The sequence below is a fragment of the Staurois parvus genome, unplaced genomic scaffold (genome assembly GCF_062004578.1).
Source record: "Staurois parvus isolate SC_StPar_1 unplaced genomic scaffold, SC_StPar_1.0 ptg000118l, whole genome shotgun sequence".
NCBI lineage: Eukaryota > Metazoa > Chordata > Amphibia > Anura > Ranidae > Staurois > Staurois parvus.
In genome coordinates this window covers 6,787,356-6,814,614 of record NW_028317914.1, presented here as the reverse complement: position 1 = coordinate 6,814,614, position 27,259 = coordinate 6,787,356, and the positions used below count along the sequence as shown (strand labels likewise).

Genomic DNA, 27,259 nt, shown 5'->3' with positions numbered 1-27,259 from the left:
TCCATCTCTGTACGTACAATTGCTACAGCTTCCAATTGGGAAATTTGTTCTGTGGGAGCTGTGACAGACTGGACACAAACCGCGCAAAATAGTTTTTAAAAAGAAAAAAAAGTTCACCAGAATTTTAACCATTCCATCCTCATCCCAAAAAACGTTTTGAGGAGAAATACAATTTTGGCTAGTTCAGAGCACCTGGGAAGATATGAGGCCCAGAAAACAGTTTGACATGCCTATCCTGATTATTTACATATTCACATCCCTACGAGCTACAAATTTGTTAATACGTTATAGGTATACCTTTTTTGTAGAAGCTAAATTTAAGTATTTTTAGACTAGTATTCTTCATCTGTATACTCCTATCTGCCACATATACCTGTATACTTGCAGACTGTTTTGACGTTGCAGGATTTAATGTGAAATTGTTGTTGTTTCATATAGGTGTGGACACTGCCAGAGTCTGGCCCCACAATGGAAAAAAGCTGCAACTGCATTGAAGGTAACTACCAAGATATAAACAATGGTGGTGTTAGCGAAACGCCTAACCACTAATACACCGCTCAAGGTTGAACAGAATAAACCCTTCTTGTCTGGACACATTGCTACTCAAGACCCGTGAGAGTCGCTTGTACTTTGCTTTCTATTTATTTATTGATGTTCGTTTGCTTCAGTGCATCTGTGTAGATATTCCCTGAACAATGTGCAGGGCTTTCCAGTAGTTTTTATGTTACACAGTTTTCCAGTGTATGTTTGTTTTTTTTGTTTTTTTCATTTTACCTGCTAAGAGTTGTTGTTTTGGCCAGCCATTCCCGTTTTACACACTTTTCTCCTCCTAGATGAATATATATTTTTTCATTGTTCCCTGTTATTTGAGCAGTGGCTTGATTCTGATTATTTGTACAGTTCACATCTGGAGCCAATCAGCTGAATTGCAAAAAAAAAAAAATGTGGGCCACCAAAAGCTGGCTTTGTAATGTGCTCCCCCTCACCAAATCCACCTCCAATTATACTGATATTCTCCTTGTCAGTGCTTCTTTGTTCCTCTTGCCGGAAATACCTTGTATTTCCAAGTGTTGGGAGAGGAGAGCTGGGTGACACAATTTAGGTAGGAGCAGCAGAGGAACATTGGGAAGGTGAGTATCGAGTTCAGGGGGTGCATTGTATACAGGCAATCTTTGCTCTACATGGGCAAGGCAACATTTAAATTTTTGTATTCATGTTAACCCATACTCCTATTGGCAGGTCCCCATTGAAGGCAAGCTGTTGTCGATAGGCTATGGTCTTGTATAAATGGTTAGAGACTTCTGAGATCCTTAAATATTCATTGACCCTTTGTTTGACCTGAAGTTGGACTCCTGACCTGCAGCTGACTGGCTGTAAGTGGAGTTTTCCATTCCATAGACTAGTATGGGAATGCAAAACCCATTTGAAGTTAACAAAATCCTGTTAATACAAACCCTCAGTGTTTCTTGTACCATTGCCAGTATTTTTTTCTTTATTCAATTGTCGTTTTAGAGAATTGCAAGAATACTAATTTTGTTGGGAGAGTCTAATGGACAGTCAGCAATGCTCTGGGATCTGTGTGAGGAACATTGCGCAATGTATTGGGGAATCTGTGAGAGAGACAGTCGGCAATGCATATGTTGGATAGTCAGCAAGTGATTGTACGTTGCTCTCATACAATTTATGTTTGCAGGGTATTGTGAATATAGGAGCTGTGGATACTGATCAACACCAGTCTCTGGGTGGTCAGTATGAAATACGAGGTTTCCCCACTATCAAGATATTTGGAGCAAATAAGAACAAGCCTGAAAATTATCAGGGTGAGTATCCATGTGTTTTAATATAAAGTGCTGTGGTTTTTTTTTTTTTTGTTTTTGGTTTTTTTTTTTCTTGCCTAATGAATAAAAAGGATCACTAATACAAAGTAGATCAGATCTTTATCAAAATAATTGAGGGAAAACATACAGTCACTATTTCCTTCAAGTGAGCTCAAATTTTACCCTTACTGGGTACCCAACATTCTTAACTTTTTTTTTTTTTTTTTTTTTTTGTGTTCTCTTATCTATAGCTAAAATGAAGGTGTTTCCAAAAAATGGTAAAATACAGACCATTTTGGCCTGGTTAATAAAGTGTGGAGACAGGAGAACCAGCCCACGTTCTCTTCAAAACTTAGCATATCAGAGCAGATATGAGGTGCAACTCTGGCAGCATCCTACTTTATGCTGATCTGTGAGATATGGCACTTAGGCTTCTTGAGGGAATTTTTCTTCTAAGCTATAAGCGTGCCTCCATGCAGCCCTGATCTTTACAGTAGTATTACTTCTTAGGCATTTTTTGGTTTAGCACATTCAGCACAATAATATAAACATTCCCAAGTAAGACATTTGTAAAAGTTCTTAACCCTAACACTTGCAGTTTTCAGCTTTCAATTCTGCTGGTTCCTGTTCTGTGGCTTCCCTGAGCTTGCAGTCTTAACAGGAAACAATTCGCAGTGGACAGTGCAGTCTCCAACTTGGTTGTTAGATTTTTAGATGTGATGAGGAGGAGTGAGGTGCCTTGCCACCCTAGGCTACAGGACTGTGGGTTAATATAGATGCACAGCTCTAGTCTCTACATGCAAGAGTGCCACCATAGGATGCTACAGAAGAAAGAAGCCACCTGGAAGCAGGAAACCAGAGTTCTGTAGTAATGGCATCAGCTCAAATTGGAACATGTGAAAGGATTAAAAGATAAAGAAGCTGTGTTTTTGTTGTGGTTACTTACCGACCACAGCTGTTGTGATCTACCAGTGAGGGTAATTAATGTGAGAATACGTGCACGTGGAAGTAAGACACTGGCACTTTGCCAACTTCCTAAAATTCTGTTTTATTGAGGAACTAACAGTAACATTTATAGGTCTCATGATGCAGGCAAAGCATATACATTGATTGGGTGAAAAGTCCACTAGGTTTCTGTGTGTTCTTCCATCCGTGTTGATATCTTCCAATCATTGTCCCCAAAACGACTCATTCCCTTTTTATGGGGGTTGTTTACGTTAAAAGATACTTTTTCTTCTAATGAGTCACCTAGGGTGAGACTCTTGATGAAGGCGCCATCTTAATTATCATTGTTCTGTCAACTTATATCTGATTGTTTACCTAAGAGAGTAAGGAATTTTAAAGAGCAAGAAGCAGAAAGTAGCAAGACTATAAAATTGTAATTTTACTGATCATCTAATACAGTGGTTCTCAACCTTTCTAATGCCGCGACCCCTTAATACAGTTCCTCATGTTGTGGTGACCCCCAACCATAAAATTATTTTCGTTGCTACTTCATAACTGTAATTTTGCAGTGGGAGGAGTAGTGCCACGTCACTGGTGTCAGTGGGAGGAATAGTGCCACGTCATTGGGGTCAGTGGGAGGAATAGTGCCTCATCATTGGTGTCAGTGGGAGGAATAGTGCCCCATCACTGATGTCAATGGGAGGAATAGTGCCCCATCATTGGTATCAGTGGTAGGAATAGTGCCCCATCATTGGTGTCAGTGGTAGGAATAGTGCCCCATCATTGGTGTCAGTGGTAGGAATAGTGCCCCATCATTGGTGTCAGTGGTAGGAATAGTGCCCCATCATTGGTGTCAGTGGTAGGAATAGTGCCCCATCATTGGTGTCAGTGGTAGGAATAGTGCCCCATCATTGGTGTCAGTGGTAGGAATAGTGCCCCATCATTGGTGTCAGTGGTAGGAATAGTGCCCCATCATAGGTGTCAGTGGGGGGAATAGTGCCACGTCATTGGTGTCAGTGGGAGGAATAGTGTCCCATCATTGATGTCAATGGGAGGAATAGTGCCCCATCATTGGTATCAGTGGTAGGAATAGTGCCCCATCATTGGTGTCAGTGGGAGGAATAGTGCCCCATCATTGGTGTCAGTGGTAGGAATAGTGCCCCATCATTGGTGTCAGTGGGAGGAATAGTGCCCCATCATAGGTGTCAGTGGGAGGAAAAGTGCCACGTCATTGGTGTCAGTGGGAGGAAAAGTGCCACGTCATTGGTGTCAGTGGGAGGAATAGTGCCACGTCATTGGTGTCAGTGGGAGGAATAGTGTCCCATCACTGATGTCAATGGGAGGAATAGTGCCCCATCATTGGTATCAGTGGTAGGAATAGTGCCCCATCATTGGTGCCAGTGGTAGGAATAGTGCCCCATCATTGGTGTCAGTGGTAGGAATAGTGCCCCCATCATTGGTGCCAGTGGTAGGAATAGTGCCCCATCATTGGTGCCAGTGGTAGGAATAGTGCCCCATCATTGGTGCCAGTGGTAGGAATAGTGCCCCATCATTGGTGCCAGTGGTAGGAATAGTGCCCCATCATTGGTGCCAGTGGTAGGAATAGTGCCCCATCATAGGTGTCAGTGGGAGGAATAGTGCCCCATCACTGGTGTCAGTGGGAGGAATAGTGCCCCATCACTGGTGTCAGTGGGAGGAATAGTGCCCCATCATTGGCGTCAGGGGGAGCAATAGCGCCCCAACATTGGCGTCAGTGGGAGGAATAGCGCCCCATCATTGGTATCAGTGGGAGGAATAGCGCCCCATCATTGGTGTCAGTGGGAGGAATAGTGCCCCATCGTTGGTATCAGTGGGAGGAATAGTGCCCCATCGTTGGTATCAGTGGGAGGAATAGTGCCCCATCGTTGGTGTCAGTGGGGGGAGGAATAGTGCCCCATCATTGGTAATAGTGACACCAATGATGGGGCACTATTCCTCCCACTGACACCAATGATACTTACCTTGCTGACCCCTGCTCCAGCCTGGGCTCGCTCGCTCCCTCCCTCTCCCATGGTACAGACACTTACCGGTCAGATGTCTTCCTTCTCCGGCCGCTCTCCTCCTCTTCACTCGCTTGAGCTTCGCGGTGCCGCTCGGCTCCTCCTTTCCAAGCTCCACCTCCTCGCCGGTGATTGGCCGCCTATGTGCCTCTCTTGAGCTACAGTTCCGGCGGCCAATCACCGACGAGGAAGGATTGATCCCGGGGGTGTGTCCAGATGACAGGGACGGCATGTCATCCCGCCCACACCTGGAGACGGATCGAGGAGCGGTGTCTCGGTTCCTAAGGCCATCGTAAATATGTGTTTTCCGATGGTCTTAGGCGACCCCTGGGAAAGTGTCGTTCAACCCCCAAAGGGGTCGCGACCCCCAGGTTGAGAACCGCTGATCTAATAAGACGTGGACTGTCTATCACAATCCACTACAGCTGCATGCTCAGTGAAGTGCCAGATTTCACATTTAATTTGGACATCCTCAGATTACATAACGTTTCCCCAAGTGATGATGGCTTCTACAACCATCTGTAGTCCACCTGTGCACTAGCATTATGTTACCCTGGCACCAACATTTGGTTCTGAAATGCCAGAAATTGGCTAGGAATGTGCATTGCACTATGCATGTGCCATAGACCGTATACAATTAACAAAAGATGGATAGCAGGCACGTGTTAGGCTTTTTAAAGCTGTAGTAAACACTTCTGGGATACTTGTACCTACAGTTAAGCTTATAATAAAGCTTGCCTGTAGGTAAAATGACTATCTTATAAACGTGTAAAAATAAAAAATATCTCCTAAACGTGCACCTTTTTGGGAGATATTCAGTGTTGCTCCAGCTGGTGACGTCGCCAGCACGTGTGCTCTTAAGGAATGGCATGCCTGTGCTGTTCCATCAGAGCTCTCTGCCATAGCTGCCATTGCGGCTTGGCCATTCAAGTGGCCGCAGCCATTGAACCCAGAAGGAAGACCGGATGAATACTGGAGCTTCTACTGTGGTGGACGGCTTCCTTTTTAAGGTAGGTATTTCATAATGTGCTAGTATGCATTGTATACTAGTTAATTATGCTCTTACTTGCATGAAGAAATTTTTTTTTTTTTTTTTTTATTTATAACTTTAAATGTGCATATGTTTACTACCACTTTAATTCTCTTCTACCAAACGCTAGATGCTAGGAAACTTTTATGTCGCAGGCTTAGTTCTGTCCTAACCTTGGTGTCCTGGTATGAGTTACCTTTTGATCATGAAAGGACTATTGCAAGTTGATTCCCTCATCTGTATTATCAGGTTCTTGTTTGCTTGGAAAAAGACACATGCTAGTTCACCTTCTATATAAACCAGCTTTAGTGTGGTAAAGACTGTAATCACACCAATGCATTGCCTTGGAAGATGCAACGCACAGCAACATATGGGCATTACCGTATATATTTTCAATTGTTGGTGTGAATAATTCTCTAGTGTTAACTGACTGTTGCATAGGGAATAAACAGAACATCCCAGGGGAGTCGGCTTTCTTCCTTGGTGAGAGACACTTTGATTTGCATACAGGGCAAAAGTCCTCCGTTGCCATATAATACAACATTGTATACAGCTTTTTTTTTTTTTTTTTTTTTTTATTGGACTTCCTGTTGCATATATCTGGCTTCATGCTTCTAATTTTTAATAAACAGTAGCCCAGAAGTATCCGTTCTAATGGAAAACTGGCAAAGGCTTCTGTTAGTGTTGATAAAGTTTTTTATTGTAAGATAGGTATTCTGTATTACCTGTGTATGTGCACCTAAATTTGGAAGTTTCACTCATTGATATATTTATTCTCTCGTACATGTAGGAGCCAGGACTGCTGAAGCCATTGTGGATGCTGCATTGAGTGCTATTCGATCACTTGCTAAGGACAGGCTGAATGGAAGAGATGGTGGACAGGACTATGGAAGACAGGTATTATTTATTATTATTATTATACAGTATTTATAAAGCGCCAACAGTTCGCTCAGCGCTGTACATTACAAAGGGGGACAGAACATGTGACAGAACAATACCAATACAATGCAAAACATGAGGGGATTGAGGGCCCTGCTCTTTGGAGCTTACAATCCTAGGAGGGAGGGGATAGTGGTACAGGAGGAGATAGCTGTGGGGGATGGAGTGGTAGGAAGAGTGGAGGAGGTCGGCAAGTTAGCAGGGGGTGGGGTAGGCTTCCCTGAAGAGATGGGTTTTCAGGGTGCACCTAAAGGAGAGGAGAGTAGGTGATAATCTGATGGGTTGGGGCAGGGAGTTCCAGAGGATGGGTGACACCCTGGAGAAGTCCTGGAGGCGGGCATGGGAGGAGGAGACCAGGGAACTAGAGAGGAGGTCTTGTGAGGAGCGGAGTGTGTGTGCTGGGCGGTACTTGGATATTAGGTCAGTGATGTAGTTCGGGGCAGTATGGTGGACAGTTTTGTACATCAGCGTTAGGATTTTGAATTTGATCCATTGTGCAATCGGAAGCCAGTGGAGGGATTGGCAGAGGGGGATGGCGGAAACGGAGCGGTTGGAAAGGTGAATGAGTCTGGCAGCCGTATTCAGGATCGACTGAAGCAGGGATAGCCAGCGGCGAGGCAGGCCAGTGAGGAGGGAGTTGCAGTAGTCGAGTCATGATATGATGAGGGAGTGGATGAGCTGTTTAGTGTTTTCTGGGGTTAGGAACGTGCGGATTTTGGCGATGTTGCGGAGGTGGAGTCTGCACGAGTTTGTTAAAGAACTTGGGGCTGGAAGGATAGGTTGGAGTCCAGAATGACACCAAGTACTCTGGCCTGCCGGGCGGGTTTGATGGTGGCGTTGTTGGATGTGATGGAGAAGTCAATGGGGGGGTGGTGTCCGGGCTGGGGGGAAGACAAGAAACTCCGTTTTGGAGAGGTTCAGTTTAAGGAAGTGGAGCGACATCCAGTCTGATATGTCGCTCAGTAGGTGTGTGATTTGGGCGGAGACTGAGGGGGTGAGGTGGGGGGTTGAGAGATTTGTGTGTTGTCGGCATAGAGGTGGTAGTTGAAGCTGTGAGAGTGTATGAGTTGGCCAAGGGAGGAGGTGTAGATGGAGAAGAGAAGGGGCCCAAGGACAGAGCCTTGAGGGACCCCAACAGAGAAGGGGAGTGAGGGGGAGGTGGTAGCATTATAGGTAACGCTGAAGGAGCGTTGTGACAGGTGGGTATACCTGCATTCACCCTAAAGCCCAGTTTTGTACACCACTTGTGTTCGCCTTTTCATCATTTTACAGTAAAGAAATTCTAAAGGACTGTCTACCTAAGTTACATATGGTCATAATCTGTTTTATGCAAAACTCTTAAGTGTGTATTAAGCAAAATACTTTTTTTAGTTTAGGGTCAAGTTGAAGGATTATAACACCAAATTTGAGAGATTTCCTCTCCCTTTCTGTTCTGCTGACAAGTTTTACCAGCAAGGAAATTGGTGAAACTTGACAAGTAAATGTCTTCCCTACTAAAAATAAAAGCATGTTTATTTTGTTGCTGTTCAAGAGTTCCCCTCGCATCCTGTCTGGTAAAAATGTTTTCTGAAGGACATGAAATAATGGGAAATCTCCCTACACAGCAGTACAAACCAGAGAGGTTCTCTCCATTCCACGCTCCATCCAAAAATAAAGGGGGGGGGGGGGGACGTTTTGGCTTGACACACTTTAGAGCCATATACTGCAGGCTCTGAGCATCTTATCCTTTCTTCACTGTCTTTTTATCCTTTTTTTATTTTTTTTCCCACTGTCTACGAAGTCACTGACCTAACACAAGCATGAAGGATGCCATTTTTGGAATTAAATCATGTGTTGTGCACTTCAAGCTCAGTTGAATGTAGTGCTGTATTTAACCAGGTGGATGGCACTGCTGTCCAGTCTCTCCAAAAGCATGGCACTGCTGTCCAGTCTCTCCAAAAGCAAAGAGCATTACCGGCACATCACAAGCGCAGTTAAGGGTGATTTATTATACACCATAATGTTGGCGCTGTTTGCCTGATGAAGTGACTGTTACTTGCCCTGAAATGTTGCTGTTACTTTTATTTATGTGACTAATATATGGCTCCTAACTGAACTCATGATTTGCTGGTGGTACTCTTTGCTCTTGAGAATCATGATGAAGTCTTGCTGTTAAACTTGGTTGATGCTCGGAAGCCCTGTGAGCCTGCTTTATCCTTGTTCAAGATTTCATTTATATAACAAAAAGGCAATACAGGCCTGACCCAATATCTACAGTAGTAATCCATGAGTCTTACTCATGTTTGTTTTCAACGTAATGTATATCTAAAGATCTGCTTTGGCTGTAAGGCTTCTGCATGAGTCAGGGACACTAGTTGCTGTTATGTGAGACAAATTGAACAAACCAAATGCTGAAGTGTATTATATATATATGTGTGTGTGTGTGTGTATATAATATATATATATATATATATATATATATATATATATATATATATATATATATATATATATATATATATATATATATATATATATATATATATATATATATAAAAAATCATAAATGCTTATTTTTTTGCAGGTGAAAAAGTAAATTTATTGTTATGACGATTATTTTATTTATTTTTTTTGGAGCCTGGAAAGCATTGCACCAGTGCTTAGCAGATCACTGGTGCCATGCAGGACTTCATCAGACCTCGTATGGGCAGACTGTCCTACATTGACAGGAAAACTCAATGCACTACCACAGTGCTTGACAGCTCTGTGGTAGTTCATTGAAAAAACTACAAGCCGAAATCCACAAAAGATGTCGGTACTTGTTGTCCATTCATTCACAGAACTGAATGAATAACATGGTCATCTGGCCGGAGCCCCACACAACTTCTTCCCGTACTGCTGTCACAGGGGGAGAGGACAGTGGGCAGTGACTGCAGCAAGAGGAACATGTTACCCTAAAAACAGGTGTAACGTGTTCTGAAAAGTGAACTTGTTTAATGTTCAACTCTGGGTACAACAGAACAATTCCTCTTTGCAGTGGGGTCCCTCCACAGGACAAGGGTTAAATGCCTGTTAAGTCTAGGGGCTTGCAGAAGAGCCTGTATCTACATACCTGTTTCTTTTGATCTTTGCGATTGGACTACTGCAGCCCCAACTGTAAGCTGTTCCCAGCACATTCCCACTCCTACCTCACCTCTACCACATGCAATACAGAGTTGATAGAGTTAATGATGGTGAGATTCTGCCCACTGACTGGAGTTTCAAAGGAAAGCGAGCACCAAAGCAGGGAGTCGGGTAAGTAATATAGCCTTTTTCCTGTACCTAGCAAACATTTTAATCTTTGCATTGTGGTGATGGGGGGGGGGGGGGGGCAGTGCCAAGGGTTTTTTCCTTTCTCTGTGCCCAAAGTTGGTCTTTACATTTCTGGTAGATGCTGGAGCATTCGATTGGCTGCCAATTTTACATCTCAGAGTCCCAATGGGGAGGATCTCTGCACTTGAGAAGCTGCAGTGTGCAAGATGATTAAATGCCTAAACCCTTTAGTGCACAGGAACATGACTGGGAATTTTCTGGAGCTCACAATTTAAAATAGCACCAAGTTTTGTTTTTTTTATATATTTCTGATTTGAGCACTTAATGGGTATGTCTTTATTACCCAATTTTACTATAATCTGCCAGTGATAATGACTTCCTAATCACCTCCGTGGCCACAATTGTATAAAATCAAGCACCTAGGCATGCAGACTGATTCTACAAACATTTTGTGAAAGAATGGGTCGCTCTCGGGAGCTCAGTGAATTCAAGTGTGGTATCGTGATAGGTTGCCACCTGTGTAATAAGTCCATCCGTGACATTTCCTTGCTACGAAGTATGCCATAACAAAGTGGCAACAACACCAACTCTGCCCCAAAGTGGTAGGCCAGATAAAATGACAGAGCGGGGTCAGCGTATCCGGAAGTGCACCCTGTGCAAAAGTCACCATCTGTCTGCAGAGTCAATAGCTAAAGACCTCCAAACTTCGTTTTGTCTTCAGATTAGCACAACAACCGTACATAGAGCTCCATGGGTTTCCATGGCTGAGCAGCTGCATCCAAGCCTTACATCACTAAGTGCAATGCAAAGCATCAGATGCAGTGGTGTAAAGCATTCCGCCACTGGACTCTAGAGCAGTGGAGACATGTTCTCTGGAGTGACCAATCATGTTTCTCTGTCTGGCAATCCAATGGATGGGTCTGGGTTTGGATGTTGCCAGGAGAACAGTACTTGCCTGACTGTATTGTGTAAAGTTTGGTGGAGGGGGGATTATGGTGTGCAGTTGCTTTTTAGGGATTGGGCTTGGCCCCTAATTTCCAGTGAAGGGAACTATTAAGGCATCAGCATACCAAGACATTTTGGACAATTTCATGTTCCCAACTTTGTGGGAACAGTTTTTGGGGATGGCCCCTTCCTGTTCCAACATGACTGCTCACCAGTGCACAAAGCAAGGTCCATAAAGATGTGGATGAGCAAGTTTGGGGTGGAGGAACTTTGCTGGCCTGCACAGAGTCCTGACCTCAACCCGATAGGATGCATTTTGGGATGAATTGGAGCAGAGACAGCGAGCCAGGTCTTCTCGTCTGACATCAGTGCATGACCTCACAAATGCACTTCTGGAAGAATGATCAAACATTCCCATAGACACGCTCCTAAACCTTGTGGACAGCCTTCCCAGAAGAGTTGAATCTGTTATAGCTGCAAAGGGTCGGCCAACTCAATACTGAACCCTACGGACCAAGACTGGGATGCCATTAAAGTTCATGTGTGTAAAGGCAGGTGTCCCAGTACTTTTGGCAATATATCTGTTATTCAGGGTGCAAGATTGATTCCAGCTGCTGAAGCATTGTAGTTTTAATTATGTTAAAGGGTTAGTTGAACACCCTCCCGCCTCCACGTCCTGCCGCAACCCCCACAACTTAGTATCTGTCCCCCTGCTCCCTAAAATCTCCCCCCCGTTTTCATGTGCACTCCTGAACGCCCGATCGGTGTGCAACAAGCTTACCGCCATCCACGACCTCTTTGCTTCCCGCTCCCTCATCCTCCTGGCGATTACGGAAACCTGGATCCAGCCCACTGACTCTACCTCCCCTGCTGCACTCTCCTACGGCGGTCTCACCTGGACCCACTCACCCAGGCCCAACGGTCGTAAAGGTGGTGGGGTTGGCCTGCTCCTGTCACCGCTGAGCACCTTCCGAGTCCTCCCAAACCCCCCCTCCCTATGCTTCTCCTCCTTCGAGGCCCACTGCGTCCGACTATTCTCCCCAACCCCCCTAAAGATTGCTGTGATATACCGGCCTCCTGGATCCATACCCCGCTTCCTGGAAGACTTCTCCTCCTGGCTACCCTTCTTCCTCTCCTCTGAGCTACCCACTATCATCCTTGGTGATTTCAACATCCCTGTCAACCTCGACAACCCGGACACAGCCCGTCTCCTCCACTTAACCTCCTCCTTTGCACTTGCACAGTGCATACAATCCACCACCCACTCCGACGGTAATATCCTTGATCTTGTCTTCTCCAACCGCTGCGCTCCCCACAACCTCACTAACACCCCCTTCCCTCTCTCTGACCACAACCTGATTACCTTCTCTATCTCCTCATCCTCCAATGCCTACCCCTCCAAATGTCACACTACTACCAGCCGTAACCTCCGCAACCTTAACCCTGCCTCCCTCCACTCCGCAGTTGACCAACTCCATGACCGCATCCTCCCCCTGTCCTGCCCCGAGTTGGCTATGACCGCCTACAACAATGCGCTGTCAACAGCCCTTGACTCACTAGCGCCTTTAACCACACGCAACATCAGACCCCGACCGCTCCAGCTCTGGCAGACTGATCACACCAAAACCCTCAAACGACACAGTCGTGCCCTGGAGCGACTATGGCGCAAAACCAAATCCCAACAAGCCTTCACCCGATACAAATCTGCCTTCCACACCTACACCTCCTCCCTCCATACTGCCAAACAAGCCTACTTCCTGACCCTCATCAAGGCCCTCTCCTCCAATCCTCGCCGACTCTTCTCCACCTTCAACTCTCTACTCTCGCCACCCCCACCTCCACCCAGCACCTCACTCACTGCCCTTGAGATTGCCAATCACTTCAAAAACAAGATTGACACAATTCGCAAGGACATTGCCGCAACTCACACGCCTTCTCAACCCGTCCCCTCTCACACAGCTACCCCCTCATCCCCCCTCCCCCTCGACATAACCCACAGGGACTTCGTCGCTGCTCAAACTCCCTCCAACCCCCTTCCCCCTCACTCAGCTACCCCCTCTACACCCCTCTCCCACGGCCCCACCACTGCTCTTACCTCCTCTCCCACCCCACCCTACATTCCTCATACTGAAGCTCCCCCAACACTCCGCACCTTTTGACCTTACTACCATCGAAGAAGTATCCCAGATCCTCTCTGATGCCCGCCTCACCACCTGCCCCCTTGACCCTATCCCCTCACAACTCCTACAACCTCCCTCCCCCTCCATCCTACGCTCCCTCACCCACATCTTCAATCTCTCCCTCTCCTCCGGCACTTTCCCTTCCCCTCTGAAACATGCACACATCACCCCCATACTTAAAAAGCCCTCCCTGGACCCCAATGACCCGAACAACCTCAGACCCATCTCCCTGCTCCCATTTACATCTAAACTCCTTGAGCGCCTAGTCTACACCCGCCTATGCTCTCACCTCAACGACAACAACCTCCTCGATCCCCTACAGTCCGGCTTCCGTCCCCTACACTCCACCGAAACTGCCTTACTCAAACTCTCCAACGACCTGCTAACCGCCAAAGCTAATGGCCACTATTCAGTGCTCCTACTCCTTGACCTCTCTGCGGCCTTCGACACAGTCGACCACCCCCTCCTCCTCAAAAAACTACACTCCCTAGGCCTCAGAGATTCTGCTCTCTCCTGGCTCTCATCCTACCTGTCACAACGCACTTTCAGCGTTACCTATAATGCCACCACCTTCCTCTCACTCCCCCTCTCTGTTGGGGTCCCTCAAGGCTCTGTCCTCGGGCCCCTTCTCTTCTCCATCTACACCTCCTCCCTTGGCCAACTCATACACTCTCACGGCTTCAACTACCACCTCTATGCCGACGACACACAAATCTATCTCTCAACCCCCCACCTCACCCCCTCGGTCTCCACCCGAATCACACACCTGTTGAGCGACATATCAGACTGGATGTCGCTCCACTTCCTTAAACTGAACCTCTCCAAAACCGAGTTTCTTGTCTTCCCTCCAGCCCGGACACCACCCCCCATTGACTTCTCCATCATGTCCAACAACGCCACCATCAAACCCGCCCCGCAGGCCAGAGTACTTGGTGTCATTTTGGACTCCAACCTATCCTTCCAGCCCCAAGTCCACTCTTTAACAAACTCGTGCAGACTCCACCTCCGCAACATCGCCAAAATCCGCACGTTCCTAACTCCAGAAACCACTAAACAGCTCATCCACTCCCTCATCATATCACGACTCGACTACTGCAACTCCCTCCTCACTGGCCTGCCTCGCCGCTGGCTATCCCCGCTTCAGTCCATCCTGAATACGGCTGCCAGACTCATTCACCTTTCCAACCGCTCCGTTTCCGCCACCCCCCTCTGCCAATCCCTCCACTGGCTTCCGATTGCGCAACGGATCAAATTCAAAATCCTAATACTGACGTACAAAGCTGTCCACCATACTGCCCCGAACTACATCTCTGACCTAATATCCAAGTACCGCCCAACACGCACACTCCGCTCCTCACAAGACCTCCTTCTCTCTAGTTCCCTGGTCTCCTCCTCCCATGCCCGCCTCCAGGACTTCTCCAGGGTGTCACCCATCCTCTGGAACTCCCTGCCCCAACCCATCAGATTATCACCTACTCTCCTCTCCTTTAGGCGCACCCTGAAAACCCATCTCTTCAGGGAAGCCTACCCCGCCCCCTGCTAACTTGCCGACCTTCTCCACTCTTCCTACCACTCCATCCCCCACAGCTATCTCCTCCTGTGCCACCATCCCCTCCCTCCTAGATTGTAAGCTTGAAAGAGCAGGGCCCTCGATCCCCTCATTTTTTGCATTGTATTGGTATTGTTCTGTCACATGTTCTGTCCCCCTTTATAATGTACAGCGCTGAGCGAACTATTGGCGCTTTATAAATACTGTATAATAATAATAACACTTTGGTTTCTGATCTTCAGAACACATTTATTTCTGCTTAGATAAGTTATCACCTCCTAAGTACTGGTGCAGAAGTTTACAAATTAACCAATTTTAACCCCTCTAGAGCGTGTCGTTGTGCTATTTATTTTTCTTTTACTTTGTTCTTGTTCAGTTTCTATTGCCATAAGCACACGCCAGAACTAAATCTTTCAAGAGCTCTTTCCCTATATAACATTTATGAGCCGGTTCTAGAGAAACAAGGCAGAAGCCCTTAGAGAAATTGGTGTATACATGTGGTAGGATAGGCAATGGACCTCTTCTCCCTTATGGGGAAATCACTTAGCTTAAAGTAGAACTATAGGCAAATTTTTTTTTTTTTTTTTTTCCATTTCTGGATAGAAAGAGGGTGGGTTATAACCCCTGTCAGATATGTCTCCCATTGCAGAGATTTCCCTTTAACTTCCTGTCCCATAGCCAAATGGGAAGTAAGAGGAAATCACTGAAAATTAAGGGAATTCCTTGGACCCCCAGGTCACCAGAACTAGTGTCCCTATTGGAAGATTTCCCCTTTTTATTACTTTTCTGGTGAGAACCCAAAATTTGGGGATTTTCTTTTGGTTTCAATGATGATGGTAAACAAGACAAATGGGGTAAATCTCCTTAATGGGGGGCAATGAAACTAAAAAAATAAAGTTTTGCCTGTAGCTAAACTTTAAAGAGTACAGCAAAAAGTTTTTTTTTTCTTTTTTTTTTTGCTGTACTTCTCCTGTGGATCACAGGAGTGCAGTTCATTCTGCATTCCTATAACCCATTTTCAGCTGCCAGCGGACTGATGTCACTCAGCTGGACCAGGCTGGGGAAATATCCCGATTTCAAAGTTGGGATCCAACCCAGAGTCTGGAGTGGCACCTGGTTCAGCCTCTCAGCAAAGCACTGAGAGCCTGAGCCAGCCGCTCCCTCCTCCTTCACAGCCCAGCGCTCCAGTGAGCACGAATGGGGGGCCTGAGCAGAGAGCGGTCACTGACAGTCCCACTCTCTGCTCAGAGTGGCTGTGAGAAATCAGCGAGCATGTGATTGCTGAGTTCTCACCCTTAGAACCAGTGTAGGACAGATGCAGCATCAGATCGACGCTTCATCCACCTAGGTAAGTATAAATGGGGGGGGGGGAGGCCATACTTCTTTTAACTAGTTCATTTTATCTTTTGGATTTTTCAATCAACCTCTCATTGTGTTCTCATGCAAAAATAGAGGTTGTGCATCTGGATCAGGGCCCCCACCTTGGCACTTGGTGCAACGCATGAAGTTAGCTACAGGATGCTATACAGGTCCTGATTCTATGGAGCGTAGTCCCTGAGGAATCCTTCAGGGTTATGTCCACAAGACAGTTGAACATTGGATCCTATGTAATGTTTGTATTCTGTATTAAAGAACTTTTGTTGTGCTTTAGTTTAGGATTGAAGAATATAGACACTCTACATCTTCCCTATAAACTGCTTTTCCACCCTTTACAAAAAAATAAATCCCTAAAGTAGGCTCATTGGGGATAAATGAAAGTAAATACAGCAGGCAGAATATACAGATTGTGTGTATGTAGTATATTTATATATAGTACCATTATGTTATAAGTATACAATCACGTGAACTTGGCCTGGTTTATTTTACCTTCTGGGAAACCTGTACAGGCGTAATTACGTAAGCTGCCATTGCTGATTTCTGTTTTGGAAAGTGCTAGTTGCCTGGCCGTCTTGATTGATTAATGGCTATAATGCTTTCTGAGGAACTGCCCTGGGAATATGGAGATTTGGCATCATCCAGAGTCTGCATATGCTTCTGACTGAGATGCTAGCCAGAGGCACAATTACATAGATCTTGGTACCTGTGCAGTAGCCTTTATGTTGGCAATATGTTCACATTACTCCCAGCTCAACCCTTTCTTGCTACGGCTGCCTTTCAGTTCTTGACTATCCTGTGTAAAATCCATCATGATCACACAGCTTGTTCACCTTGCTGCCTCTCACCCTCTTTACTGCTTGTAGTAAACTTTACACAGATGCTTCTTGTTATAGAATGCCATGCTCAACAGAGCGATCGCTGGGAAAGAGAAGATTAAGGAAATGTACACTTTTTACATTTATACTACTCCTGGATATATTGACATGGCAGGAATGTATTCATGCAAACTTCAGCTTCAAGTCTGTAAAAGTTTTTTTTAATTTATCCAGGACATGGTATAGTGAGTAATAGCTAGTCCTATTCAGCTGCACTTGCAAACGATCCCAGCTACAGTACGTCAAACTAGAACAACCATCTCTAAACAGAGTTGGGGACCTTCAATACATCTTTCTTCTACATATAATGCTGTTCTAACCTCTCTACCTTAGTAATTTGACAGTCCACACCCTAAGCTGATTAAAGTGTTAGTAAACCCACAACAGTAAAATCAGTCTGTATATGCAGTAAAGCGTGCTTGATATACTCACTGTGGAACCTAAGGGGTTAATCCTCTGCAATGTGTAAAAAGGCTGTTTGATCCTGACTTCTCTGATCCTCCCCTTCTTCCAGTGTCCCCCTCTTATCTCCTGCAAAGACATTATGTAGAAACTCTCTGCACATGCTCAGTTTGGTGTGTATTGCTAGAGAGGTGTTGTGTGTTTTGGGTTTTTTCCTTTTATGGGGGGAGGGGAGAGTGCATGTGCTCAGCACTGTCCAGACAGAGCAGGGGTTCTGTATCCTCCTAGAGCAGAAAGAAAACTACTCTTGCAAGGTTTAAACCGTGCTCTGCTGAACACTGATAGAAGTCACAAGACTGCACTAACTGCTGATGAGAAAAGGTATTTAGCAGTTTTATACTTACTAAAATAATTGCATTTCTGTGTACTCAGGGATGTGGAATTCCTATCGCCTGGACATGTAGTTCTGGGCACCGGGCAGGTAGTTTTTGATTTGGTTTTGTTTTTTTTCTCCGTTTTAGCCCTGCTGCAGTCAAGCAGCGGGCTCACCTGTCGGGTGAAGCAATCAGCGGCAGTGCTGCTGCCGATTGCTTTCACACAGTGCCAGCCTCTCTGATCCGCTCTGCCTTGCCCCGCCGTGAGGTTTCCCGGGCTCCACTTGCCCATCTGCGGGCCCGGATCGCCGTCGGCTAGAGGGGAGGGAGAAGAGCTGACAAGTCTGCTCCCCTCCCCTTCTTGTGCTGATTCGGAAGTGACGTTACGATGTCACTTCCGGGTCCCCGATGAGAGATTGCAATACAATCCCTGGGAAAGAACATAATATGGTGTAATGTGCACCACATTACATTCAGTGGAGCAGAGGGGAGATATGCAGGGTCTTTTAGACCTTGGATGTCTCAAAGAGAACCTGTCACCAAAAATCATCACATAGGGGACTTTGTCTTCTATGTGATGGAAAGAAAAAAGTGTGCGTTTTTTTTTTTTTTTTTTTTTTTTTTTTTTTTTTTTATTGTAAAGAAATAAAAGTTACACCCAAGCACATGACATTCCCCCCCCCCCCGAAAAAAATTGAGGCCCCTACATATACGCACGTACAAACGTAAAAGCACACGCTGGGGTGTCTACGCATGAAACCATCGATTGTGATACTCATGTCACATATCACCACGCACGCCAGAATGAGAGCAATAATTCTAGCACCAGACCTCCTCCATACACTATACTGGTGACCTATAAGAAGCTTTAAAAGTGTCTACTTATAGAAAATATAGTGTACTGAAGTTTGTCGCCTTTTCATGAGCATGCACAAATTTAAGGTTTGACAAGTTGCATATCTATTTACTCAGTGCAACCTCATCTCTTATATTTTACATAAAAATAGGCTAATTTATTGCTTTTTTTTTTTTGTGCCCTAAATAAACTTATTTGTATTTTTTACAAAAATGTTGCGGTAAAATCATGCAACATAAAAAAAAAAGGAACTAGCGCTATTTTGTTCTCTAGGGTCTCTGCTTTCAGCAACTATATCATGTTAGGGGGTTTTATGTAATCTTCAGGCCTAAAATGATTTTTTTAAACGTGTGCAGAAATGGCTCTGGCAGCGAAAACGCAAACAACTCTGGCAGTGAAAGGGGTAAAGTATAAGCCCTGACCCCAATTAACCCCCCCCCTTTCCTGACGAGCAGTCAATCGGTGCTCATTACACTGCAAGGTCTCTCTCCTACCTGCTAGTCCCCGGGTGCGGTGCTGCAGGGAAGGGAGGAGGAGATAAATAGTTAAAAATATTACACTGTTAAGTCGCAATAAAGCCCCTTTTGTTTTTAAAAGCCTCAGACATTCCTAAAATCACCTCTGATTTAAATATGGTTTTGCTTAATAAAAATTAAAAAATTTTATCAGAACAAGCAGATTGTCATAAGGGACAAGTAGATTGGGTCCCTGAACAAGTAGATTTTTTAAAAAAAGTTCACACCTCTGCTGGTACTGTGGGCAACTAGATAGATGAATGCAGGGTTTTGCATTAAGTAATACTTTAAAGTGAAGAATTAACTTGTATGCAGACTTGCTGACACCAAGGATGGGATTATCTAACTAGAAAAGGGTGGTTACACATCTTTCACACCTCCAATTCTGTTCTTGGACAATCAGCATCCACATGTTCCATGGTGATGGGATTAAGATGACACCTACTGCTACCTCTGTGAATGTTAATACTGGGGTATATTCCAGACACTCGCTAAAAGTGAAGGAATTGCCTGGAAAAGCTACAAATCTCTTCAGTGTTACAGAACAAGTCTAGTTGACTGGGACGAACTACTACTAGCCATACTTGACAAGTCCATTAAATATGACTACTAATACTAGTTGAATTACACTACTAGCTATACTATGACCTAGATAAATCTTCACAAACCTACTGTATTGATGTAGGATGTTAAAACATAATTTTTCATGTCTACAAGTTTTAAAAGATAGGTAGAGGGCAAAAATACACTTCCACTATTCCACAAAGATAGCTAGGAAAAATATAATAGATACAACTTCATGTGTTGTTTGACTGTTCTAGCTGACAAGCTTTCTAGCAGGATCAACAGGTTTTTTATTGCACTTATTTTACAGTACACTTATTTAAAGTGGTGTAAAACCTTACCATATACCCACTGAAGTGACTGGCCTCAAGTACTACACAGATGAAACAAATCCTCCCACATAAGTAGTACATCTCTTCTTTACAGCTATGTAGCTTCCCTGGCGGTATTCCCGAGTTTAGCTTGGGGTAAAGTTTCAGTACCACAAGCAGTAACCCGAGCTACACTTGGGTTTACCATGCGGCGTTGCTCCGGGATCTGTTCTTCCCTTACCTTGTCCTGCGCTCCCGCGATGTCCCTCCTGCAGTGTCCCCAGCAATGTCCTCCGGCGGCTGTCGGCATCTGTCATCTGGGTTCCGTCTCCTGCGAGCGTTGGGACGTACGGGAGACGGAGCGGCGGGAAATATGAAAATGACAAAAAGTGACATTCACTAAATACACTAAAATCACATAGTAAAACATTACTGTATCAAATCATTTCACATACATTTTGTCCTGTGCCCTGCCTGCATTTTTACTGTTCTTTCTGCCTGGAAACAGACACGTCCATGGCATCCAAAAAGTGTCCCTTTAGGTCAAAAGCGGCTTTAGACCAGCTAGAGAACAGCGATTAGTAAATCAGAACCACTTGCAGAACTGAGTGATAATGATTGGTGGGGAAATTCGTCATCAGACACTGAAAACGATTTTGCGACTTTGCTCAGTGATGTGCGAACTTGGCACTATATTTCAAATTTTAGTGTTTTTGGTTTGATTATATTATTGAATTAAATTTATTATTTTTTATGATTATTAAACTATAATTAATGTATTCGTGTTTCAAATTGTAACATACCCATCTACTCATTACTAGACTCTTGTTCGGACAGATTTCAGTGAGTTATTCCTAAAAATTACAGGCCTACAATTAAAAAAAAAAATATTTCCATGCAAAAAAATGTACCGCTTTGAGCACAGAAATATGGACATCAGACCACTAGGGAGGTTAAAGTCTACAGTTTACACACCTATTCAGAGCTTCAGAAGGCAGGGAATGAGGATCTGATGACACACTGCACAGCTCAGAGAGGACAGCTGAGTGTAATCTGAGACCTAAGTGGACCAAAAAAGTAAATAAAACGATAAGGAGGAATATACACTGAGCAAACCCTTTGGCGCTATATAAACTCGTAGTAATAATAATATACACTATATTGCCAAAAGTATTGGGACGCCTGCCTTTACACACACATGAACTTTGACGACATCCCAGTCTTAGGCCCTAGGGTTCAATATTGAGTTGGCCCACCCTTCTGCCTCTATAACAGCTTCAACTCTTCTGGGAAGGCTGTCCACAAGGTTTAGGAGTGTGTCTATGGGAATTTTTGACCATTCTTCCAGACATGCATTTGTGAGGTCAGGCACTGATGTTGGATAAGAAGGCCTGGCTTGCAGTCTCCACTCTAATTCATCCCAAAGGTGTTCTATCAGGTTGAGGTTATGGACTTTGGATTGTCCACTGGTGCGCAGTCATGTTGGAACAGGAAGGGGGCCCTCCCCAAAAAGTTCCCACAAAGTTGGGAGCATGAAATTGTCCAAAATGTATTGTATTGTCCAATATGCTGATGCCTGAACTGGAACTAAGGGGCCAAGCCCAACCCCTGAAAAACAACCTCCTAACCATTATGCCCCCTCCACCAACTTTACACTTGGTACAATGCAATCAGGCAAGTTCCATTAGGTAATCGCCAAACAGAGACCTGTCCATTGGATTGCCAGACAAAAGTGTGATTGGTCACTCCAGAGAACAAGTTTCCACTGCTCTAGAGTCCAGTGGTGGCTTGCTTTACATCACTGCATCTGATGCTTTGTATTGCAGTTGGTGATGTAAGGCTTGGATGTAGCTGCTTGGCCATGGAAACCCATTCTATGAAGCTCTCTACACACTGTTGTGCTAATATGACAGCCACATGAAGTTTTGGAGGTCTTTAGCTATGGACTCTACACACAACTGATGACTTCTACACACTGCGCTTCAGCATGCACTGACTGTCATTTTACATGGCCTACCACTTTGTGGCTGAGTTGCTGTTGTTCCCAGTTGCTTCTACTTTGTTATAATACCACTAACAGTTGACTGTGGAATATTTAGAAGCAAGGAAATTTCACGGATGGACTTATTGCACAGGTAGCAACCTATCATGGTACTACGCCTGAATTCACTGAGCTCCTAAGAGCGACCCATTTTTTCACAAATGTTTGTAGAAGCAGTCTGCATGCCTAGGGGCTTGATTTTTATACACCTGTGGCCATGGAGGTGATTGGTACACCTGAATCCAGTGATTTGGACGGGTGTCCCAATACTTTTGGCAATAATCGTATATAATCCTTCTAATATCAACCTACACTTATATGTATATGTGAATCCTCACCTTGTAAAACAACTCATTCAGCTTAAAATAGAAATGAAAGACCAAACATTTTGTTTATTATATTTATTACAAGTGATCACATTCCCTTTGTTGCCAGCTGCCTAAGTGCTTGGGAATCGAAACGGTTCCCAGTCAATGGCTGTGCAAGGTGGAGGAGGAGGGGTCTTCACAAGCTTGATCATTGGAGGAGAGCAGGCGGAGTTCTCAGCACAGCTAGAGAACTGACCACAGTGTGCTCTCATGGCTAGCGTAGTCAGTTTGTAGTAGGAAAGCAGAGGGACTGGCAGCAACACCAGGGATTTCCCACAAAGGAAGCCATATAAAGAGAACAGAATACTTTTCTATACAAATGTATGGTACAGCAGGCACATATCAGGAATATGAAATGTTGGGTTTACATATTCTTTAATGATTTTACACTGGCTTTTCAGATTCGCTCATAGGCCCTTTTTAGGCACTTATTAAGGTGAACTTGCATCTCTTGTAGTGTACATGGGTCTGTACCACGGAATATCTAACCTTTTGCTAACAAAAACTGTTTGCAATTTTTTTTTTTTTTTTTTTTTTTAATTCAAAGCCTTGGGTCCAATAATAAGATTATGATAGCGGGTACTAGCATTCCCTTTTCTAGCAAGGAGGAAAGTTCAAAGCTAACCTTAGAAAGTATTATTTTACCAAAAGTGTTGTTGATGCTTGGAACAGACTTCCAGCAGAGGTGGTGAGTTAGTCAACAGTAGGTGGATTCAAACATGCTTAGGACACACCTAGATCGATACTCCAGGAAAAAAAAAAAGTTTTTAAAATACAAAAAAAAATGTAAATAAACAATGGGGCAAACTTGGTTCATCACTTGATCCTTTTTCTGCCATCACTCTTCTATATTTCCAGTAGACTGGCATGACCAGCTTCACAATAGAACAAAAGAAGGTTAGATCCTCTAGTAGTTTGCTACAAAAACCTTGTAAAGAATATAGATCTGAAGAGGATGCCTTTCTCTTTTGTCACCAGAACTGGAGTTCATTTTTAAAGCCGCTTTCATAGCATGATGTGTAAAGTATACATGTGCCTCACCACATATTTTAGAAATGCTGACTTGAAATAAAACACACGTCCATTGACATTGCAAGAGAGTGTCTATTCCCACTCGCTCAACACTTTCACTTTCAAAATCTGTAAATAGAATTTATTAATGTGCCTCTCACCATGTTACAGATGCTGTAATGCTGCAGCCTGTTTTATTTTTTTCATCATTCGGTTGAAAAAAAAAAAAAAAAAAACCATGCATGCCCAATGAGTTCAACAAAAGGCAATGAAAATTAAAAACCCTCAGAACTGTAGACCAAAACGTGCGCTGGAAAGCTAAAATAAAACATTTAGTCCAGCTGGGGGAAAAAAATCCTTCCTGACCCCCTAAGGCAGTGGTGGGCAACCTTTTTTTTTTCAACTGAGCCAAATCTCGCCAAAACCACGATTGAAATTTATTTTGAGAGCCACATTTTTAAAACTGAAAATACATAGAATGGTACACTGTTTTTAGTTTCAATAAGTTTTTATAGTAATTCATCCCCCTATAGTAATTCATCCCTCATATAGTATTTCATCCCCCACAGTACTATTTTCCCCCCCAAGTAGTAAGCCAAGTCCCCCCTGTGTCAATTCACTTACCTTTTGCTCCGCACGTTCCTCTCGCCGTGTTCCCGCGCCGTTCCTGTCTTCAGGGCGGACTGTGAGAGGAGCCTAGCTCCTCTCACGTTCGTCACGCTGCCCTGCCTACACACATCCTGACAGCCAATCACTGGCTATCAGGATGTGAGTGACAGGGAGACTGGCCAATCATTGCATTTGAGCGCGCTGCCCTGGCTGTTTTTTTTTTTTTTTTTTTTTTTTTTTGGATCACGCTGCAGAGTCCCTGCCGCCCGAGAGGAGGGAGGGGAGCGGGCGCCCGGCACACAAGAGCCGCATTAAAGCGTGTAAAGAGCCGCATGTGGCTCGCGAACCGCGGCTTGCCGACCACTGCCCTAAGGCAACTAGATGCTCCCTGGTTACATAATTTTAAATGTTATGTCTTACTGTTGTTAATAGTAATATTTTATGCATTCTGAAACACATCCAGAACTTCCCTTATGTGCAGAGGTTAACGTGATTTGTAAACTCTCACCTTGTAAAACAACCCATGCAGTGTAAAATAGATATGAAGGGCAAAACATTTGTGTATACATATAAAAACATACTGTAAATACTTTTTTAAGTGATAACATATCCTCTGTTCCCAGCTGCATAAGTGCTTGTGGGAAACCGCAGCAGTACACCGAACTTCCCAGCGAATGTCTGAGTGGGAAGGAGGATGTGTGTTAGGACAAGTCTGACCATTGGAGGAGAGCAGGCTGAGTTCCCAGCACAGCTAGAAAAGTGACCATGGTATGTTCTCCTGCTTAGTGTGGTCCTTTTTAATAGGCAAGCAGAGGGTTTGGCAGGAACACCAGGGAAAGAAGCAGTACAAAGAGAACAGGATACTTTTTTTTTTTTTTTTTATATTTATACAAGTGCATGGTACAGCAGGCACATACCAGGAGTATGAAATCTTGGGTTTACATATTTTTTAAATTGCTCTTTCTCCAGGAGTGTCTTTTTCAAAAGACCTTAAAGGGTAAGTTAACCTTTGAAAATGAAAAGGTTAACTCCAAATATTGGGGTCACCCCTCTGGACCCCACTGCACATAGTGACCGATGCCCTGTGCTGCTGGTGTAGCGGTCCATACAATAATACACGACCCTGTAGTAAGAATACATCATAATGCTTGCAGTGGTAAGCGCCTAGTGGTCATCACGACCATGTGACCATGCTGACCAATGAGAACTTTGAGAGTGGGCTCTTACGTCCTGTTTTTTTGCAGCCAGACCCTTGATGACGCATTTCCCTAAAGCCTCCTGCAATTGAAAGTGGGTGAAGAGGGTGAAAGTCTGCTTTGATACTTCAAGCTGTTTATTTGCAGTAGATTAGTGTTAATATCAGAAAGAAATGGTTTTCCTTTTTTCCCTTTTAATGTTTCTCAGGACTATGCAACTAGTGTCCTGCTAGTAGTGTGTTTGCACCAGAGATTCTAAGTGCAGTCGAGGCGATATAGATTTAATAAAAGACAGGCACACTGAAGAACCCATTTAACTAATGAACTGCTAATCTAAAATCCTAGGATGGATCATCTTTAATTTGAATTTATTGGTGAACAAAAGCCCCCATGTCTCCTAAACTGGGGTCCTTTTGTACAACTTTTGTTTGGGAGGATGATCAAGTTTTTGTCTCTCACGTGCTTCATTTTTTTGTGATGGGGCTATTGTTCTACAGCAGGAGTATGATGAGCAAGACCAGCCAAAGCGCCAGCATCGCAAGAAAAAGGGTGGTCGGCGACGAGGGCAAAAGGGAAACTGTCAACATTCAAATGAGTGATGGCCCGTTAAGTTGGAAATTCATCTTCTTCCTTTGAAGCACCTTGAAGTGTGGCTGGTTCTGTAGCCGTTCCTTTTCTATGAAATAGACAACACTTAAAGATTCCACCTTTCATCAAGAGAGAACCTATAATGTTTGAATCTTCTTTCATTAGCATGCTATGTTTTTATGACAGCCATCTGGCTAGTATCTCTTTATTATACTTTTTACTGTATTTCAATGATCCCTTTTAAAAACATAAATCTTATTCTTTTCATTCTTAAAAATTATAGTGCATCCTGTTCTTTGAATTTCTGTCAGTGGGTTTAGTCTAGTCCGCTACACTTGGACAAGCTCAAGTGGCTTAGAGTAACTATTTTTCTGCAAAACTCTAAACCCAGCAATGTGGTTTGTGTAGGCAGTTGTGTGTATAATGCTGCTGAAATTGACTCTTTGAAAACCTGGAAAACAAAAACCTATACTTTTGCATGTAGCACTGCAGCATTGATTGTAGTGAATACACCAGTGCTTTCACAATTCGCAGCTGAAAAGAACTTATCACAGTAAATTACATCAAATTATAAAAAATATGGTAAGAGTTTTGTAAATTTGATACCACAAGGAAGAGCGTTTGGCTTTAGTCTTTCCTAACTAACAAATTGTTCAAAGACCCTGTGGCGTTGTGATAGTCTCCTTTTTCCACCCTATTTCCAGATTTGTCTCCTGGTTCTATGACCTGGGTTACATAGGTCAAGCTTTAACTCATCCATAACTTGAAAGACTACTCCAGTAAGGAGTATTCATGTGCTCCAACCTTCAGTTCTCAAAATCTGGTACATTCCGATCAGCAGCAGGTTAAAGAGGGAGAATATAATGGAAGTTTAATCCTGATATAAAAACAAAACATCCTTTATTTAGACGTCCAACATAATGCCATCAAGCACATCTTGCTTATGCATAAGAACGGTATCTATTTTCTATTCTGATTTTGTTTATTGCCCTGACACAAAGTAAGTTGTTGGGCTCCAAAGCCTTGTCTGGATATCGTTCTGAAGATTACACTGAAAAAGCTTCCACTGAAGAAGAGGAGCACAATTTCCACTGAAGATATCTGCAAAACTCCAGGCTCGTAGGGTGCAACCAACCTTAAGAAATTGCTACAGTGACTTCCCAAAACAGTATATGCATGCATAAAGCATACCGATTTATGTAGCATTGCACATTGCTCCAACATTACTCATTTCCCTGTCAATTCACCTACTGTCTGACTATGACTGTTGACTATGAGCCTGCAACTTGTTTGACACATGATCATAGCCTTTAAGTTCGATATCTCGAAAAAGCTTTATTCCCAAATATCTTAAATCAGAAATAGAACCTGGTGTACAGTGGCTTTACACTTCCTGAATTAAGACACTAAAGGAAATTGTACTCCTTTTTCTTGCAG

The 27,259-nt window shown here is 44.0% G+C and overlaps 1 protein-coding gene across 2 annotated transcripts in view; it reads left to right on the top strand.

The window, feature by feature from the left end:
* PDIA6 (protein disulfide isomerase family A member 6) overlaps positions 1-27,259 on the top strand; it is a 51,423-nt gene that overhangs the window by 7,459 nt on the left and 16,705 nt on the right. For both annotated transcript variants that reach the window (XM_089672045.1, XM_089672044.1), the window contains exons 3-5: positions 439-496; positions 1,694-1,820; positions 6,622-6,728. In XM_089672045.1, coding sequence (XP_089528171.1) covers positions 439-496; positions 1,694-1,820; positions 6,622-6,728 — 292 coding nt within the window. The remainder of the gene's footprint in view (positions 1-438; positions 497-1,693; positions 1,821-6,621; positions 6,729-27,259) is intronic.